Raw genomic sequence first — 21,316 nt, forward strand, 5'->3', positions numbered from 1 at the left:
TTACCCTATCTATTCCCCTCATGATCTTGTACACCTCTATAGGATCACCCCAACCCTGCCTGCGCTCCAAGGAATAAAACCCTAGCCTGCTCAACCACTCTCCTTAGTTCAGGCCCTTGAGTCCCAGCAACATCTTTATAAATCTTTTCTGTACCCTTTCCAGCTTAACAACATCTTTCCTAGCACAGGGTGGCCAAAACTGAAAACATTTCTTCAAACATGCCCTCACCAATGTCTTGTAAGCTGTAACATGACCTTCCAACTTCTATACTCAATGCTCTGACTGATGAAGAACAAGGTGCGGAAAGCCTTCCAGACCACCCTATCTGCTTGTGACGCCACATGTGGGCACTCATGCAGATTCCAGGTAATGCTAGCGGAAATTCCACTACACAAAAAGTGAGAGGCACTGGCTCAAAAGAATATATTCCTGGAAGGAAATATGGCAAAAGACCGCAGAGAATTTAAATATTGGTGTTGTCAACCGCCTAAAAGTAAAATAAAACCTTGTGTACATTGAATGGTGAAAGTAGGCCACAAAGTATTGAACTGCCACAGACTTCCTCGTGTTGATCTAAGGATATCCATTAGACAAACTTACAATGGTTGAGCGGAAAATAACCATCAGTCATGGAGAGACCCACAGTTAAGGACAAAAGTCTCACAGCCTGGCACCTTCTGAAGAAAAATGGATGCAAACAGAGAAAGCTATAGCAGACAATAGTGATGAGAGAATGGATGTACAAGTGACTACAGATGCTCCATCTGCAGCAAAAGAAAAAGGGGAGCAGCTGGAGGAACTCAGCGAGTCAGGCAGAACCTGTAGAGGGAAAATGTTAATTTGGATGAAGTGTATCGATCTGAAACATCAACTTTCCCATTTACATTCACAGATGCTGCCTGACTTACAGAGTTCTTCCAGTTGCTCTCCTTTGCTGTTGGTGACAAGAGAATGTTGAAATCAGCCTCTGATGACCCTTGGATTGCAGGAAGAGTTGTCAGAAGCACAAAAGATATCCGAGGGCTTTAAAATGTAGAAGTTAACAGGACATTGAAACTGCAGTTGCACTTAAGCTGAGCATTGAGATATTAGCCCCAGTGTCCTTAGTCTGTCTCGCAACGAGGAAATGGATAAGATTTGTGCATTGGCATTCTTTTGGAGTTAAATTGCCGGCATATCAGAGTACAATTCCTGTCCCTTTTTAAACTTAATTCACACAGCCAGAAACCTGTGACTAGCCGACAGAATTAGCAACAAAAATATGCATCGTCAAATGAAATATTTCGTCACCTGTGCAAACACCAAGCTTCTCCTGCCTCTTTCCAATCCGCAGCATAGTTAATTGCTTCTGTATTTGGAATGCTGTCAAGTGAAAGTAGCACAGGGACATTTAAATCCCCAGTTTATTGCTCATATGTTTTGGTTGTAGCACAGTTGTACTTGGCAAAAGATGAATTGATTTAGAATTTTTTTTTTTTAAACTATTTATGTCTGTTTGCATGACTTCATCCTCCAAAGTAAATCACTTACCACTGAGAGCAGGCTCCATTCGGGGTTGAATGCAACAGGTTAGTGTGTGCATCTATATATTGGAAAAAGCTGCGTGTGCATTTTAAGACGAGAACATACCTCTTCCCTCTAAGCAGCTATCTAAACTAATAAACTGATTTACTATTATCCACACATTTCAGATCAACTCCAATCACATATTTCAGATGATCAGTTCAGATGTCCTACTTAGGAGGATTTAAATAACCTATTGATGCAAAATCCACCTTTATCAGGTCAATACAAAGACCAATAGACCCTTTAGTATTAATCTCCCTGCTGACTTGCTTAAGGAGGAGGAAGCTAAAACTGGACACAAAGTGCTAGAGTCAATCAGCAGGTCAGGCAGCATCTCTGGAGAATATGAATAGGTGACTTACTTTACTTTAGAGATACAGTGCAGAAACAAGCCCTTCGGCCCACTGAGTCCAGCAAACGCCACGTACACTAAATCTATGAGACATACCACGGACCACTGGTATGTCTTTGGATTGTAGGAGGAAACTGGAGAACGTACAAACTCCATCAGGCACGTGCCTGGGAGGGTAGGCAAGGTAGGCACTGCGTACCCTGACTAAAATTATTAAATATAATTATAATTAAATATAAAATATTAAATATAAATAGTAAAGGCACGGGAGAATTATGCCTACCTAAGAGATCGATCTCTTAAGCAAGCATAATTCTCCGTGCCTTTCATGCGCAGTACATGTAATACGGGAAAATGTGTGCAGCGGCGCTGCTTCAAGCCATCTATTTCAAGCAGAGCTGAAGGCAGCTGAAATTCTGCCTTTGCAGCCTGGACTGTGTACTGCGCATGTATGTGGGAAGCGGCTGTCAAAGTGTTGTTTAAGTGTTTTTTTTAAAAAGCCGACTGACTGCCTACCTTGAGTAATTACTCATGGCACGTGCCTGAACTCCATGCATAGAGCCAAGGCACGTGGGCACCAAGTGTCACTACCTGCTGAGGTTCTACCTGTCCCCGGTGTTGCAAAGGATGGGCCTGGTGCAGATGCCACACAATGTGCCAGTCGGCTGGACATTGCCGCACCATCTGTCATTCGTAAAAAGGTTCTTCTGGACCAACACTTTTGACCACGTCCATCGGGCAGTGGTCAGCATGGAACGTGACTGGTGGCGAGGGGTAGCCTCCGAGTCAGATCATTCTGCATCGTTGGATCCTCATTACCAGCCTACGCTGCCCACAGGACAGCTGCTATGGAGTAGCGATGTTACAAAACCTACCTTCAGCGGCTCTGCAGTTCTGCCACTGGCGATGCGCGCGTCTTTGGCGTCTTTGGGGGGGGGCGGGATTAAAATGCAGGTTTGTATCGCTTGTCGGAGAAGGATTTCCTCGGGGTGCTAGTCGATTAAGAGAAATCGATCGGACTTCCATTCCCGGTTTTTCTTATTTACAAAAATCGCTGGACAATTTAATAGTTTGATTAAAGTAAAAAGCGACTTTGAACGCCCTCAACGCCTACAACGTGAAGGATCGTAATATCAGGCCAAAACAAAAGATAAGTCGTATATTTCACATATAATCTTGCCTCTTGGGGTGGCTTTACTCTAATTTTACGACAGGAAAATGTTATTTGGGCCGCATACAAACCGGCAGTGTCCTTGCCTGCGGATATGGCGTTTAAATTCACGGCAACGGCAACGTTCCAATCGATCACATTCCAGAAACACCCACTCGCAAGATGATTTAAATCCTCATTTTTTTGGACAATCATGTCATAAGAGCATCTAAATCATCTATAGTTTGTGTTATTGTCTTTCCATAGTCAACATTTTTATACTAAATATCCACAACAGTTTTAGCCACATGTATTGTGCAAAAAATAATAATTTTGATTATATTGAGAATGGATGTTTCTAGATTAATTTATGGGAATTAAACATTAAATTCCTTCCATCTGGCATATAAATTCATGACAGTGAAATTTTTAAATCATGTCATATTGTGAATTCTTGTGTGAATGGAATTAGTTTGTTATTTGGATACTTACGCTATTAAAAAACATTATCCTTTTCTTAAGAAATGGGTAGATGTTTAGATCTAGTAATTGAATTTAGATTAATTTGATTGATTAGATGCATTTAATTGATTTGATGAAACTGATGAATATGAATTTTTTGTTGGGTATTTACTATTTGTTTTAACGTTTAACTTTATCATTTCTACCTTTTTTCTAAAACTGCAAAGAATAACTTGCTGTTAATGCTGTTCAGTGTTTATTTTCCCTTTACATTTTAAACAGATGTCTCTGAGAAGAAATGCAAAATTGTCAACCCAAATGCCCAGCAAAAGAGACTGATTTAGACAGCATTTGCAAAGATTATCCGAATTTGGACCACTCCAAATGTGAGGATCTACACTTCTACAGGACATTCTTAATGGGAAAGTAGTGGGCAGAAAGGCATGTCATGCATGGTTTGAAGAGCAAAAACTTGTCGTTTACAATGCCAAAATGGAAAAGTTGAGGTAAAACAAGGTGTACAGAGGTGCTTATTGGTTACAATCTGAGGAGTATGATGATGCTACTGATTATGATATGCCAATGTACCAGCTAGCAACTGATCTTCTCCATTAAGACTTGGTCTATTGCTAGAAATTGTAATTTATTTTCCAATCCGTTACGGACTTACAGCATATAATACAAATAATATTAAAGTTCTGATCTTTAGAATATCACATTTTTGAATTTTCAAGGCAGTCTGGGTGTTTATTACTATTTCCGTCACCACGGTGAATTTTGTAATTAGCTACTATTAGGTAAGTACCTAATTATATGCTTTAATTTCAGGTCATCCAAGTAAGATGTTTTATATTTGTTTCAGAATGCTTCAAACTATAATAACTGAAAATTGCATTCAGTTCTCTTAATTTTTAAGAAAGTTATGACTGTCCTCGATCACAGCTTTTGTGCTAAGTCAATAGAAAAGCAATAGGGAACAAGATGCTAATTTCCGAGTATGAAAATGGCCATAACTTTTTGAGTACTTTTTTAGTACTGAAGATATGAAAGTGAATTAGATGTCAAATTAAACTTCTTTTTATGCTTTATCCGATGGGATAAATTGCAGACTTGATTTTTTAAATCTCAAATTTTGTAACATTGCTATATGGAGAGAAGACGTTTGCCCACCTCTTTGCAGTGTGGATTTGCAAAGATAGTCTGGAGACATTTGCCAGGGTCCCTGTCATGATTTGAACAACTGTCACAGAGGACTCTGTGATTTACGGATTGTTCCCAGGGACACATTCAGAGACTGACATCGAGTGCTGCTGGAAGGTCATCAACTCGGTAAAAGACGCTCTTTGGTCTGCCCGAGCTTTGTTGACCTCCCAGTGGAACGAGATGTCCATCGGGGAGTGTTGCCGACTGGCTCGCTGCAGACTGCAGGAGCACGTGCTGAGGGACGCACTGACATTTGGTCCAGCCAACGCCAAGACTCGGTGGGGGTGGACCGCTGCTGGACATGAGGGGCAGAATGGGGTGGAGACGCCCCTCAAAAATAAGGGAAGGGATCCCACGGCAGTAGGCCACATGAGTGGCAAGGGTGGGTAATAGATGTGTGTAATTTGTGTAAACAGTATTGAATGTATGTATAGCCTCCGAGAATGTTAGATGGAGTCTTGTAAGGATCATGTTTTGGATATATTTATTTCTCAAATAATGTATATTTTGAAATGTTAAAAAAAAATAGACAGAATCGAACCCGGGTCTCTGGCACTGTAAGGCAGCAGCTCTTCTGTTGCCACTGTGCTGCCCCTGTGATGTTTGGGTCAGGACCCTTCTTCAGACTCAACCGTTCAGACCCAAGACATCACAGGGGCAGCACAGTGGCAACAGTAGAGCTGCTGCCTTACAGTGCCGGAGATGCTGCCTGACCTGGTGCGTTATTCCAGCACTTTGTGTCCTTTTTTTGTAAACCAGCATCTGCAGTTCTTTATTTCTTCAAGCTAAAATTGGCACTGGTCCTGATGAAATTCCAGGCTTTCCACACATATTCCAGTGGAAGGATGATACTTCAATGTAGTGATGAGATTTTTGAGTGTGCATGTTGGCATAACTAAGTGCATACTGAGCACAATTCTCCATGTGTGCTGTCATGCATATGAATAAACATCCTCAAGGTTAGAGAAATGCCTGTCATTCACTACCTCATGGACTATGTGCTGCCACTCATCAGGTACTGTACATCAGTCAAGATTTCCAGTCATTTTAATTTGGCAAAAGAGAGAGAAAGAGAAGTTAAATAACTTTGACATGTCGAGATGAAAACAGCCAAGCTGAATAGGTAGCACATCCCAGACTCAGGAATGTGTGCTGCCCTACAGATTGGATGCCGATTGCCTCCAAAGTTCATCCCAAGTAGCTTGAAAGAAACATGGCATTCCATTTTAAGGATGATTTGTTTCCCATTAATGGTTAACCTGTAATAATCAATTCCCCTCTGAACAATCTATATTACAAGCACTCTTCGCAAAATTAACTGACCTGGTGTTAATGGACATAGTTGCAGCACATCTGCACTAATGCTTTATTCCACTACAATGGAGCTTGATAAATGTATAGAAATCTTTAGGACGTTGTCAATTTTCTAATACTTTGTGTTTTTGTTACCGTAAGCCGGTTATCAGTCAAGCTTTTGAGCAGCTGCTCTAAATTCTCTATTAACAGTCACGCAGTGATTTTATAATATTTCCTTTTGGGACAGTGCATTGTCCTCAACATTTGCCAATTTATTAGTACCCAGTGACAGAGATGCTACGACAAATATAGAAAAAGATATAGAAAATCTACAATTTATTCGGCTATCCAAGACAACAGTCAATTGGATGTAAATGACATATGGATATGTGGATAATTGGGCCAGATGGTGTCAAATGCTCCAGGTTCAGGGATAGCTTCTCCCGAACAATCATCGGGTTATTGAACATTACAAACACCAACAGAAATTCAAACTACGAACTGTCTTGGTTACACGAGGGACTTCGGGCATTTATTTTGTTTTGCACTGCGTTATTTTTTTAATTTGTTGAACTTTTTTTCCTGTTTGTTTATTGCAGTATTTATTGAGCACTGTGTTTGGAAATCCCACTGTGCTGCTGCAAGTAAGAATTTCATTGTTCTGTTTCGGTACATATACAATTAAACACTCTTGACTCGAGTCTTGAAACTGAGCCATACCAATGAGGAAACTCCCCAGTCACGGTGACTCAGCCAAGGAAACAATTGGGAGGCTCAGAGCTGGTGAAAAGAAGACAAGGTTTCTGCTTCTAATCACTGACCAGCGACGACCGCAAGGCACCTCGAGCAATGAAGAGAACAACCCAGCTGAGCTTGGCTCGGAATGCCAAGAGTAATCCTCTGTCTGACGCATTCACTTCAGCCTGGTGTGTGGAGAACAGCCACTCATGAGGTACTGACTGAGACAATCCCTGGCAAAAACTATTTCCCACAGATGACAGCAACAACTTACGTTTATAAATCACCCAGATTGGACTCAAATTACCCAAAATCCTTCACACAAGTTATGGCAGGCTCAATTTGATGCACAGTATGGATAGAGAAGGCGATTCATAACTCAAAACAGGAAAACAACAACGTAAAAGTTGGAGAGAGAGGCAGCGTGTTTAGACAAGTGAGGATCTGACCCAGGGAGATTTGGGGTACACATTTCATGAAAAATGTAGGGGGAGCAATCAGGGGCGTACAGAGTGTGAGGGAATCCAGGAATGGCTGGGGGAGGGGGGTGGGGGGGAGGGGGTTATTCTGGTGGGTGTGGGGAAGTGGGACGTTCCAATGAATGTTAGGGGAGGGGTTCTCTGGGGACTGTTGGATGGGGCACATCATAGGGAATGTTAGGGGTGTTGCGGGCAGTGCAGGGGATGGGGTGGGGAGGGAGAATTCCGAGAAGTGTTGGGTCAGAGAGAGAGGGCCATTTTGGGGAGTGTTACCAAGGGCATTCCAGGGAGATTTTGGGGTGGCACTCCAGGGAGTGTTTTGGGGAGCGAGAGAGAGAGAGAGAGAGAGAGAACATTCTGGAGAGTGGGAGTGTTACGGGTGGTGATGTTACTGGAAGTTTTGATGGAGGGGAGTGTTACAGATATTAGCGGAGGAGGGGCACATTCCATGGAGTGTTGGGGGCGGTGGGAGTGTCAGGGGAGAGGGGCGGGCGTGTCAAGGGAGGAGGTGTTACGGGGGGTATCGAGGGGGGGAGAGCTGAATTACCGAATCCTGCTCCTAGGTTTTATGGGCTTAAGCAGTCCAAGGAAGATTTGTGGGGTGGGAGATTGCAACCTTCACGTGGTCCGCCCTGTTTCGATGAATGCAATCAAACCGGCGGGCACAATCAAATAGAACAAGTTGTCCTACAACTTTAGATTGTGCATGCCATACGCAAGAAGAAGATTTGTCAAATACCTATAAATATAAAATACAGGAATGGGCACCATAAACTGAGATACCACTGGCATTACAAATACCCACATGTTGGTCACACACTACAATAGTTGTATCACAACCCAACCAAGTTCCTCTCACTACCGTATTGGAACTAAACTGGGTCTCATAGGGTTGTACTCCACAGAAAAACTGCAGCTTGGAACTGTCCATTCAGCCAAACCATGAACAGTGGTTGTCGTCCTAATTCAATATGTTCACAAAGTCTAAGTGTCTGAACTTTCCTTTCACTTAATCAAGGATGAGTCTCACTCCCGGTCACTCTCTCTTCTCCCCGCACTCATCAGGCAAGAGGTACAGAAATGTGAAAACGCACACCACCAGATTCAGGGACAATTTCTTCCCAGCTGTTATCAAGCAACTGAACCATTCTATCAACAACGAGAGCGCAGCCGTGCGCTTCTAGCCACCTTATTGGGGACACGTAGACCATCTTTAAACGGACTTTACTGGACTTTATCTTACACTAGATGTTATTCCCTAATTCAATTTTTTTTGTACACTGTGGATGGCTCGATTGTAATTGTATTGTCTATCCACAGACTAGAGAGTATGCAACAACATTATTTAATTGTACCTCGGTACACGTGACAATAAACAAAACCTTTCCCTCTATGACTGATGCCTCACTTCCTGTATGCTTTCCTGACTTACAATTTGTTAGAATTTGAACATCTAGAAAATAAAGAAAACCCTAGACCCTGCTCATCTGTTTCTCCAATTAATGAATTCTAGTCAATATTTTCTCAAATTAATGTCAAAATAAAAATTGTGCCCAATCATTATCACAGTGTTTTTCCTACAAACTTTGATATCTACCAATTTGCAGCCGCACATATCCCACGATACTGCCTACTCCACTTCATTTACCATTATTCATGTTCAGGATGACCCAAGGCTATTTTCACACTCTCAAAGAAAATGTCTCTATTGTTTTTCCTTTCAAGGGAAATAAAGAATGGAACAGATTTCCTGGTAGACTGGTGAATAAATGCCTACACAGCTTTGTATATGATTAAAAAAAAGAAGTAAATGTTAAAGTAACTCAGCAGGTTAAGCAGCATCCATGGAGAACACAGATTGGTGACCTTTCTGGTCGGGACCCTTCTTCAGACTTGTTTGCACCATGTTTAAAACATAACATGTTCACGATCACAGTGAGCCATGCTGGGTGTCAGAAGCTCCCGGCGTGCCGTGGCCATGCATCCACAGCAGGCCTGGCCCATCCGCCACGTAACAGGGAACCCACCAGGAGTCATCTGAGGATCGTCTCCTGCACGACACTGAAGATCAGGAACCAATGCGAAGGACTGCGACGGCAGTGGGCGCTGGACAGAGGTCCGTTTAAGATTGCAGTGGACAGAGGTGAGGCTAGGTGCCTCCAGGCCAACAGGCCAAGATTAGACTGCACTCTTGAACTTTGAAATATGGTCACTCCTTGTATACTGTCTTGGTAAAGTCTACTATTACATTACAATTGTTGCACTTTTGTACATCTATGATTATGCTTATCTATAGTATGATTTTACTGGATTGTATGAAAGACAAAGAATTTCACTGTGCCTAGATTCATAGGTACGTGAAAATAAAATATCATCATCAATTCACGTTCTCTCCCTTCATTATTACAATGCTGAGGAGTTAAAGACCAAGTGGTTTTAATTCATAACTGAACGCCAAGATCAGGCATTTATGATATTGGCATTAATGTCAGCAGCCAGCAAATAATTTCCCTATTCTTACTTAGACAGATAAAAAGATGGTCATATCAAACAACAGCTTCAGTTTTCCACATGCTCAGACTGACATCACGCTTTGTTTTGACTGGCTATAAGCACAGTGAATGAAAGCCTGAGCACCATGGTCAGCTCTCGTGACTCAATCACAGACAGTAAATAAGGGCAGCTGGCTCTCTGCCTTCAAAATCCTTCCGAATGCCAAGATTTCATCAAATTATTTTCCAGCCACAGTTATGCAAGCAATAAGAATTACACCTCGTGGACCTCTGAGAGATATTAAAACAAAGCCCTACCTATTCCCAGCCTAATTGGGCTTTTTTTGTCTATTTTGTTATACAGCAGAAAACCATTTGCTCTACAAACATTTCAAAGCTATTTAAATTACCCATTGCTCCTCAAAGGTTAATATGTCATAGAGCATGGAAACAGCACTTTAGCCACTTCATCCATATCAACCAACGTGCAAGCATCATTTTACTTCCTGCATCCCCATCAAGCCCAATTAACAGTCATAGTCAGAACACGGAAACAGGCCCTTTGGCCCAACTTGCCAATGCCGACCAAGATGCCACATCTACTCTAGTCCCACCTGCCTGTGTTTTGCCCATATCCCTCTAAACCTTTCCTAGCCATTAACCAGTCTAAATGTCTTAAATATTGTGATTGTACGTGTGTGAACTACTCCTATGGTTGCTTTTTCCATGTACTAACCACCCTCCGAGTAATCTCTGTAAACAGTCTACAGATCAACTCCGCTGAATGACAGCCCAGAATGTAGGCGTGTTTTTAAGCCATTCTTAACTATCCATTATGGATTATGGACGACAGATGGCACAATGGGCCAAGTGTTCGGCTGGCGACCGGAAGGTAGCCGGTTCGAATCCCGCTTGGAGTGCATACGGTCGTTGTGTCCTTGGGGCAAGACACTTCACCCACCTTTGCCTGTGTGTAATGTAATGTAATTATGTGAAGCACTTTGGGATCAATGCAAGTTGGCTGAAAATGTGCTATATAAATAAGATTATATATATATATATGAAATTCCACCCATTTTGTCCACCACATCTTCCTTCTAACTATTAATACAACGTATTATCTTCAAGCATTATCTTCACTGCCCTCTCATTATCAATCATTATTTTTTTCTTTAATTTTACGGTATTTAATTAACTTCCCAACCAGCATGAGTTTGGGATATGGGAGGAAATCAGAGGGGAATTCCGCAGAGGGTTCTTTAATATAATTAACAAAATTCTAAGTCTCCAAGGTAACGGCAAAAACAATGCAAATAGTTATATGTTATCTCTTTATAGTTTGACAAGATGTGGAGCTGATGAACAAGATAAAATGACAATGTATTTCCCTCATTTGTTCATTGCTGTTGTTGGGCGGGTGATTTTCCCAATCAGAACATTTGCTTTTTTAATAAGGGGCAGCAAAGTGGCTCAGTGGTAGAGTTGCTGTCTTACTGCACCAGAGACCCAGGTTCGTTCCTGACTATGGGTGCTGTCTGTACCGAGTTTGTACATTCTCCCTGACTACATGGGTTTTCCCCGGTTATCCGATTGCCTCCCACATTCCAAAGAAGTGCAGTTAATTGGCTTTTGTAAAATTGTCCCTAGTGTGTAGGATAGAACAAGTGTATGGGGGATCGCTAATTGTCGCAGATATGGTGGGCCGAATGACCTGTTTCCGGGATAATGCCACCAGCACCTTCAGGTATGCTGCAGGAGGCGTCCCTGGGACACAAAGATGACCGGGCGGGGAGAGGGGAAGGGCGTGGGTTCATCAGAACTGCTCCAGTACATCGCGTGCGTAGGGCGATCGGTCTTTGAACTTTGAATAATGGCGCCAAAAATGGCAGTGTCCACATGTGTTATACATGCAAAATGAATTTCACCGCGCAGTTGCATATGTGATAAATAAAACACTATTGCCTATTTATTCTCTTATTACCTTTATTACAAAGTTTTCTAGCATGAATGTTTTGTCCTTATCCCACGAAGTGAAAGTGTAATCTCACTTATATCTATCAATGTCCATTCATTGATTCTAGAAAATTCTGAATCCATATTACTACTCATGTCCAAAATTAGCTCAGTTTAAAATAAAATAATGTAAATTCTCTATAATAGATAAAGAGATAGTTTGTTCCACTAGATACAATAGATTTCCTACCATTTCCTGCATTTGAAATACTACAATGTTGAGAACTATATTCTGCACTCTGTATCCTCCCCTTTGTTCTACCCATTGTGCTCGAGTTAAGACTTGATTGTATATATGAATAGTACCTCTAATCTGTTTGGGTAGCATGCAAAACAAAGCATTACATTGTACCTCAGTACTTGTGACAATTATTAACCTAAATGAACTTTAAATGTCCTTTCATTGTCATTGAGTTATACAGCATAGAAACAGGCCCTTCGGCCCAATTTACCCGTGCCAGCCAAGATGTCCCGATAAGCTAGTTCCACCTGCCCATGTTTGGCCCATATCTCTCCAAATCTTTTTTATCCATGTACTTGTTCAAATGTTTTTCTTACACACAAACAGCCTCTCTTCTTTTTGACCGTAAAAAACATAAATGCATAAAAGTTACCTGAATAAAAGTGGCAAACTTTGTCCTCTGGTTCTTTATTCAAGTAATTTAATGACCACACCCAAGTTACTTCTGGGGGAGACTGGCTTTGGAGGGGCTTCAGTGTCACCAATTAACTGGGCCCTCTGCACCTGCTCAGACAGCTGAAACCTTCCCTCTACCCAAACTGCCACTAATTTGGGTAGTAGTTCAAAATCTAAGCCCAGGCATTAGCTACAGGCTGTGGCCTTCAATTTAATAAGGCAAAGGATGTCTTAAAATGATCAATGGATACATTGTCATATTATTGTAACATATATGATTTATGGATTGTATTCTTCAAACCTCATTAGAATGTATTTGAAAACTGACATTTTGTGCAGTTGAAACAAGGAACCACAGGTGCTGGTTTACAAAAAAAAGGACAGTGTGCAAGAGTAACTCAGGCAGTCTGGAGAAGGGTCCCAACTCAAAAGGGCATCTATCCATGTTCTCTAGAAATGCTATCTGTCCCATTGTGTTACTCCAACACTTTGTGTCTTTTTTGTGTAGTTGAGTTGGTTTGCAAACCACGTTGACCAAACATTAACACATTTTCTCACTGACATGTAAAATCAGCTAATAAAAGGTTTGATTAAGGAGCCTCTCAGTCCGAAGAAGGGTCTTGACCTGAAAAGTCACCTATTCTTTTTCTCCAGAGATGCTGCCTGACCCGCTGAGTTACTCCAGCATTTTGTGTCTATCTTTGAATAAGGCGTCCTGATTTACATGAAGAACAGGACAGAAGATGAATAACAAAAGAAGGATTTTAAAATTATATATATTTATTCTTCTCCATACAATTAACAAAATTTGGAAAGTGTGAGAAATATTCAATGAGTCAGGCAGTGTCCATGGAGAGAGAAACAGAACTATTGTTTCATATCCATGACCTTTCATCGGGACGAGAAAAGTGAGAATATAATTTTAAATTGCAGTGAGGGTTAAGAGTGGAGAGAATAAAAAGGATGTCTGTGATTAGGCAAAGACCATGGTTGTCTGATATTTCCTCACAGTTTGAGAACATCCCAGTTTACAGTTCTGGTTCACTGTGTAAACCAAGATTTAGACTTCAATACTGTCTGTACTTCTCTCAAAGAAGCAACTGCTTATTAAACCAATAAGCCGCACGAATATCATAATCACGGCATTATTCTCACAATATTGTAGCTGTGAATTGCACAGATGTGTTCCCATCAACTTCTACCATCTGTTTCTTCTTAGATAGTCCCTGAGGATCGAGGATGGTTTGCTGTCATTCTGGTTCTATGGGCTCTGGGGTGACTGATGTGGGCAATGTAGGAAGTGTAGACTCTTCCACAGGGAGTAGGAGGTAGCCGATGGGAGGGCAACAACAAAATAGATTTATCCCCCTGATACTTTCATACTTTTCAATCTAGAAGATCACAAAAAAAAATAAGAATAGTAGGCACCTGGAAACTGTTTTGATCATCTGCAAGGATGGCAAGGCATTTGCCAGGGTCAATCACCTACAGGCCTCTCAGGCCATCCCACCATTCAATATAGTCATGATTGTTCCAAGCTGGACACCACTCCTCTGCGCCAGTTCCTCATTGCCCTCCAAAAACGTATCTGTCCCCTCTTTGACTACCTCCAGTGATCTGCTCTTCACCAGCCTCTGGAGTAGGGATTTTCCCAAACAACGCCAATGTAAATAAACTGATTCCTACCTTTCTGGAGAGTCGGGGTCAAAACAGGTTTTCCGCACATCCGTGAACATGGGATTGCAGCAATCGCCGTCATCAAAATTATCCAGGAAGTTGTTGCATTCCATGTTGCAGACTTCATCCCGCCTCTTCCAGACGTAGCACCTCCCCAGGTAGCGGCAGTCCCCACCGTCATAGCCAGTCAGGGGGTGGTCACACTCGGGGTCACAGTGGTCGTTCCCAATTTTGCTCTTCTCACAGTTGACCAGGATGATCCGGTTCCGAATGGTGGAGTTGAGGATCTCGGTGACGGTGAGATCCCACGTTATGTTATACCTGCTGAAGGCCCTGTTCAACACCTGGTGTTGGAGCTCAATCTGCTGCTTTGTGACAGTGGGATTTTGTCGTTTGTCATCGTAAACGTTGATCACCCTGTAGCACATCAGCTTCTCGCCCCTCAGCGGCCAATAATTGTTGTAGTTCTTAATTACATCAATATTGTCACAAACCGTTAGCCCGCATAGTGGAGGAATCAAGGGTGATGCCAGCACAGGCTCTGGAAGAAGTACAATGTCGCGGGTGGGATAATGACAGTCCTTATCTGGTATCCATTGTTCTTCCATCCTGGAGAAATCCGCCACCAACACCAAGGAAGCATCTCCTCTCTGTGTTCTTTGGCGATACCTTTTCACTAATTCAGCCTGAGACTTTGCAGTCTTCCACAGGCTAAAGCTGGCCAAGTAACCACGGAAACTGTGTCCCTCCCTCGATCTGTCCCCGCCAATCAGCAATGTCCGACATGAGCTCATAAAGATGTTGTGCAGATCCCCCAACTGTCCAGTGCTGGCACCAACCCTGGCTCCATTGATGTAGAGGAGCATCTGATGGCCATCATAAGACACGGCCAGGTAGGTCCAAGTGTTGGGCTGGTAGTTGTGATGGGCAAAGACTGTGCTGGCTTTCCGGGCTCTGTCCGTGCGGAGAGTGAAGAAAAAACGCGGATCCTTCCTTCCAGAATTTTCCAATGATTGAATGCCGACCATCCAGCCTTTCTCACCGAGTGAGTAGGAGCAATTATCAAAAAGTCCTGCAAGTAAAGGCAGAAAGAGAAATCACTTCGCACTCGCACATTTTGCACTGAATTAGTACTACAGCAAAATATAGCAGGTCTTCACGTCTGTAGAGTATGGGAAGTAGGAATGCATTTAATTTGTGCTTCTCGTGACCTTAGCATGGCCTATGTACCATACAGCTAATACTTTAGTTTGGTTTAGAGATACAGTGCGGAACAGGCCCTTCGGCCCATCGAGTCAGTGCCGACCAGTGATCGCTCCGTACACTCGCACTATCCTACACACTAAGGACAATTTACAATTTTTACCGAAGCCAATTAACCTACAAACCTGTACATCTTTGGAGTGTGGGAGGAAACCAGACCACTTGGGGAAAACCCATGCAGTCACAGGGAGAACATACAAATTTTGCATAGATAGCACATGTAGTCAGGATCGAACCCAGCTCTCTGGTGCTGTAAGGCACCAACTCTACCACTGCGCCACCTGCTGCTTCTACAAGGTGCTTCTGAAGTCATTAAAAAAAGAGCAATGGTAAACACTTTGACCCAATACATTGTTTCATTTCTCTCACCACAGATGCTGCCTAACCTGCTGAGAATTACCAACACTTTGTTTCCATTTCATATTTCTCCACAGTTTCTGGCTGTTCAATTGCTAACGGATCCTTTTGATTTTTGCAAATCTTTCCATGGTCTCGTGCTCCCATTCTCAGTAATATTTATCAGCCCTAAATTCCTCTAACCCATCTCACTCCTCCAATTACAACAAGCTGCTCTGGTAGTTCAACAAAAAAAAAAAATAGCCTCTCTTCTCAACTATTGCATCACACTCCCTTGAAGAAACTCAACGAGGTGTCCTGGTCTGGAATGTATTTTCTGGTTGGGAAGTTGAAGGAAGATTCACTGAATATCTTTCAAAGCGGAGTTAGATAATTTATTAAAGGTGAGAACATTATTCAATTAGTTTTGTTACCCTATTCTTACATGTTGCATGCCTCACAGCTCCAGAGACCAGGTTCAATCCTGACCCGGGGGGTTATCCACGTGTGATTTGTACATTCTCCCAGTGATCACATGAGTTTCCTCAAGAATCTCCGAGATGTTTGGGTTGGTAGATTAATTGGAGACTGTAAATTGCCACTGGTAGACGACACAAAGTGCTGCGGTAACTCAGTGGGTCTGACCGCATCGCTGGAGAAAAAGAATGGGTGACATTTCAGGTTGGGACCCTTCTTCAGACTGGCATCCTGCATGTAGTTGGGAAGGGATTGGTCAAGGGGGGGGGGGGGGGATAGGATAGAATCAAGGATTGTAGAAATGAGCTCAGTGAGGCTGGGCTGCATCCACAACTTGTCAATGTATTGCGGTTTTGGATGGAGCTGTTCCCACGCAAGGCAGTGCCATGTCTTGGGAGTTGTTGACATCTAGATGGAATTTGAAAAGCAGGCAGGGCAACCCCAATGTCAGTAATACATTATCACATTCCAGATGAAATATCATCTGTCCATTTCCCCTCCACACATGCTGCCTGACTCGCTGAGTTCCTGATGCAATTTGTAGAAACAATGAACTGCAGATGCTGGTTTACAAAAAAATGATACAAAGTGTTGGAGTAACTCAGCAGATCAGGCAGATCTGAACATTGGAGAACATGGATAGATGACGTTTCAGGTCAGGACTTTTCTTCAGAGTGACAAGCTGAGTTCCTGAATCAATTTATGTTTAACTCCACTCCTGCATTTACAGTTTCTTGTTTCTCCTTTTGTGGGCCTTTCATTTTGAGAAATTGCATTTTGAACCAGTTTCAGACGATAAGAGGATGCGACTGGCACTATATAAATGCAGTTTTTTGTTGCTTTGTGTGCTGACATAAGGGTAGATCTTATAGTCCCCAAAGCTACTTGAGAGATATCAGCATCTCCGATTACCCAGAACAGATATTCCCATCTCCCCCACACCGAACCTCCCTGCACCGCATGCTTCTCCCCTTTATTTGTTTTGTATAAATAGTGGAGTTTTCCTCGATTTGAGTTTGATTTTCAGTTTAGTTTATTGTCATATGCACCAAAGTACAGTGAAAAGCTTTTGTTGCATGCTAACCAGTCAGTGGAAAGACAATACACGATTACAATCGAGCCATACACAGTGTACAGATACATTATAAATGGAATAACGTGACATTTAACCAGAGTTTGACATTTAACCAGAGTTTCCCTTTAAGCAGGAAATACCCACAGAAGTAATAAATGTGAGTCATAAATAAATCTGACTTTGAATGGCAATTCTCCACAGGAATGCACATTTAACAAGTTATTCCCTGAAGGTACAACTGAAGTTGGCAGTTCTAGGCCTTTAGTATAAACAACTCAAGATTTGGACCTTTGCAGTTAATTATGCAAACATAACAAAGTGTTCCCAAGTAAAGCCTCCTGTGTGTTTACAAAACAGATTCAGTGAAATCTTACTACAATCTATGCCGACATTAGTGTCTGGAAACCAATAGCAGGGCAGGAGCCAGACCAAAAAATGTGTTTTCAATTGGCTTGAGATGAGGCAACATAAGTTTTTATTGACCTTACTTACAGTGCTCACCAATATTATTACAATATACATAATCACACGCCAACTAGCGGTGATGTGTCCTGCTGTGCAAATCTAAAGTTTTACCAAACTACTTATTTCCCTTAATACCAGCCTAAAGCTGGTCCAGATACAAATGGAAGAGGAGTCCCAACCCAAAATGGCATCTATCTATTCCTTTCACATAGGATATAGAACATAGAACAGTACTGCAAAGACCAACTCTTATCTGCCTGCCCATAATCCATATCCCTCCATTTTCTGCATATTCATACGCCTTTCCAAAAGTCTTTTACATAGCACTATCATACCTGCCTCCATCACCATACCCGGTAATGTTAAAAACCTACTCCGCTTATCTCCTTTTAACTTTGCCCCTCTCACCTTAAACCTAGCCCCTCTAGTATTTGATAATTCTATCCTGGGAAAATGGTTCTGACTGTCTACTTCATCTCAAACTCTCATAATTTTATTGATTGGCTGATCCACTGAGTTACTCCAACACTGTGTTTTGCTCATAGTTCCTGCATCTGAAGTTCCTTGTGTCTACAGATACAAACTATACCAAGCACTCATCCAGTGAACAGTTATAATCATAAATTCTACAACATCAGGAATAAAAACAGAAAATCTTGGAAACACACATCAGATAAGGCAGCATCATCTGAAATCATTTCTCTTTACACAGATAAGCTAACCTGCCATTGCGTCCAGTGTTTTCTATTTTTGTTTCAGATTTCCAGCATCTGCAGTATTTTTTCAACCACAGAGTCATTGATGTCGTTTACAGTTTAGTTTAGTTTAATTTAGTTTGGAGATACAGCGTGGATACAGGCACTTCAGCTCAACGAGTCCACACTGACCGTCAATCAAATTCCTTATATGTCTACATACTTGGCTAATAAATTAATTACAATACAATCATTCAAATATTAGTTCTATATACTACACACAAGGGGAAATTTACGGAAGCCAATTAAATTTACAAACCTGCATGTCTTTGGAATGTGGGAGAAAACCAGAGCACCCGGTGAAAACCCATGTGGTTACAAGGAGAATGTACAATCTCTGCAGATTGTACCCAAAGTCAGGATTGAACCCGGGTCTCTAGCACTGTAAGGCATCAACTCTACCATTGTGCCGCCTTAAATTTATCCCCATGGTCAGCCCAGTTTTACCCAATCCAAAACACCACCTTCCCTGTGGCTAAACAAGCTTCTATTCTGTCATTCCCAGTTATGATAAAGCATCTTCAAACTGAAAGATCAACGCTGTTTCTCTTTCCACAGATGTCGCCCATTCTGCTGAATATTTCCACCTTATAGAGCCTTAAATAGTCATACAGCATGGAAACAGACCCATCAGCCTAACTTGCTCATGCCGACCAAGAAGCTCCATCTACACTAGTACCACCTGCCTGCATTTAGCCAATATCCCTCTAAAACCTTCCTATCCACGTTCATGTCCAAATATATTTTAAATGTTGTTAAAGCACTTGCCTCAGCTATTTCGCCTGGCAGCTCATTCCATACACCTACCACCTTTAACCTTTTTAACATTTTTATTTCAAATCTTGTTTTTTTTATTGGTAATGTTGGGGGTGTGGGGTGAATTTATGGAAGATTTGCCTTTAAGCAGGAGATACCTTCAGAAATAATAAATGTGAGTTATAAATATTCAATGGACCTAAAACGTTAACTCTCTTCCTTTCTTCACAAATTCACCTATTATTTAATTCATATTGATTACTGAGCACTCCATTAATGGTAAAGTGCTCAGTAATCAATAGATATTAAATATAATGATGAATCAGGGAAAACCCCAGTGACAATAATGTGCACATGGCAATATTTTAGCTTGACTTTCTTCTCAGTTTGCCCCATTTACACATTAGTTCCGCATCCTTGAAAGCTTCTTGGGAGGCACCTGAGTGCATGATGAAAGGCAGTGAATATTTATGATTAAATAGGTTAAATCATGTGTAGCAAGGTGGCTATAATGAGGGCTTTAGTTTGCTTCACACTGAAAAAAAGGAGAGGATTGATGCAAGCAGACAGCACTTAGTGCACTGAGGTGTGATGAGCATTCAGTGTGCTCTGCAGTGGAAGAGAGGAAGAGAGACGATGAGAGTTCAATGGGGTTAGATTGGTGGTCCTAATGTATTTTACAGTGAAATGGAAGATAGAGCTAATTGAACATTTTCAAGCTCCCTGTTTAATATTGCAGAGTCACAGAGACTTCTATCCAAAATAAGAGATCTCTTCCCATTCCTCTCTTGAAAATAAGTTAGCATTATTCATCTGTATTTTCAGTCCTCAACTCCCACTCACAATATTGTACATATTGATTCAACTCTCTTTCAAATTGTGCCCCAACCAAATGCTTCATGCAAATCTGGTTCCCGCAGCAACAAATGCCCCTGGGTTTTTATACTGGGTGAGATGGGTCAACTTAGGAGGAAAGTGGGGGAAGGGGACACAGTTAAATTACAAAAGCCAAAACATTTTATTCAATACACCTGAAACACTAACTGCGTAAAGTTAAATGTTTCAACTCCATTTTGATTTTGTTTTCAAATACTTGTAAAAATGTCATAAATTAACTTTAGTTGTAAAATATACATGGAAAATACAATGCTATCAGTACATGCTTTTCTTTAGATAGACTCAAAAGATAGAGTAACTCAGTGGGTCTGGCAGCGTATCTGGAGAAAAAGAACAGGGCAAGAAGGTTGTCACGACAAGCGGCCTGGCCTATCAGGGAACCTCCTTGCCAGAGTTCATGTGTTGCCAGCCCACATTTGTCCTGCTATTTTTCCTCACTTCGTTTCACACCACTGCAATCAGTCTGAAGAAGGGTCTTGACCCAAGATGCCACTATCCATGTTCTCCAGGGACACTGTCTGACCCGCTGAGTTACTCAAGCACTTTGTGTCTATCTTCGGGATAAACCATCATCTGCCTGACCTGCTGGGTTGCTCCAACAATTTGTGTCCAACCTGCCTTCTATCTTCAGTGAACCCCATAAGTTATTCTTGACTAATGGTAGGCTTAACCCAATACCTGCATTCATCTTATTTATAACTGTAGCATTTAATATGAAATGCACATTTATCGACTATCAACTACCCTGCACTTTTCTCGGTATCACATCCAACTGCCTCTACCTCAAACCATAATTCTTCCATTACAGTAATTGGTTCAAGTCTCTCAGAAGGTAATCAATCTCACTTCCACTGTCCAAATACGTTTGTTTTGTCAGAAAATGAAACAATAAAAAATAATGTGTTTCTGCAGAAGCACAGGACATCCCCAAGAACTTTGCAACTCAGGAAGCTTTTTGTAACGCAAAACGCAGAAGCTATTATGACCTAGAAAGTGTGGCAGACAGTTTGTGTTGCGGTTGGATTGGCAGAACTCTTGCCTCAGTCAGAAGGCAGAGAGTTCAAATCCCACTCTGTACATCAGCCAACAACCTTCTGCTCAAGTACGTTATGGCTGCTCCCTGTTACTGCACCATTTATGACATTAATTAGCCTTAAACACTTTGGGAGGTACGGGCAATTTGACACCCAACCACACTGTGTATCCGGAAATTTCAAACTCCCATG

General features: G+C 41.8%; 1 protein-coding gene across 1 annotated transcript in view; it reads right to left on the reverse strand.

Moving 5' to 3' along the window:
* Positions 1-21,316, reverse strand: part of LOC129701031 (pappalysin-2-like) — a 261,112-nt gene that overhangs the window by 203,216 nt on the left and 36,580 nt on the right. The window contains exon 2 of the mRNA XM_055641962.1: positions 14,076-15,138. Coding sequence (XP_055497937.1) covers positions 14,076-15,138 — 1,063 coding nt within the window. The remainder of the gene's footprint in view (positions 1-14,075; positions 15,139-21,316) is intronic.

This window comes from Leucoraja erinacea, chromosome 10 (genome assembly GCF_028641065.1).
Source record: "Leucoraja erinacea ecotype New England chromosome 10, Leri_hhj_1, whole genome shotgun sequence".
Lineage (NCBI taxonomy): Eukaryota > Metazoa > Chordata > Chondrichthyes > Rajiformes > Rajidae > Leucoraja > Leucoraja erinaceus.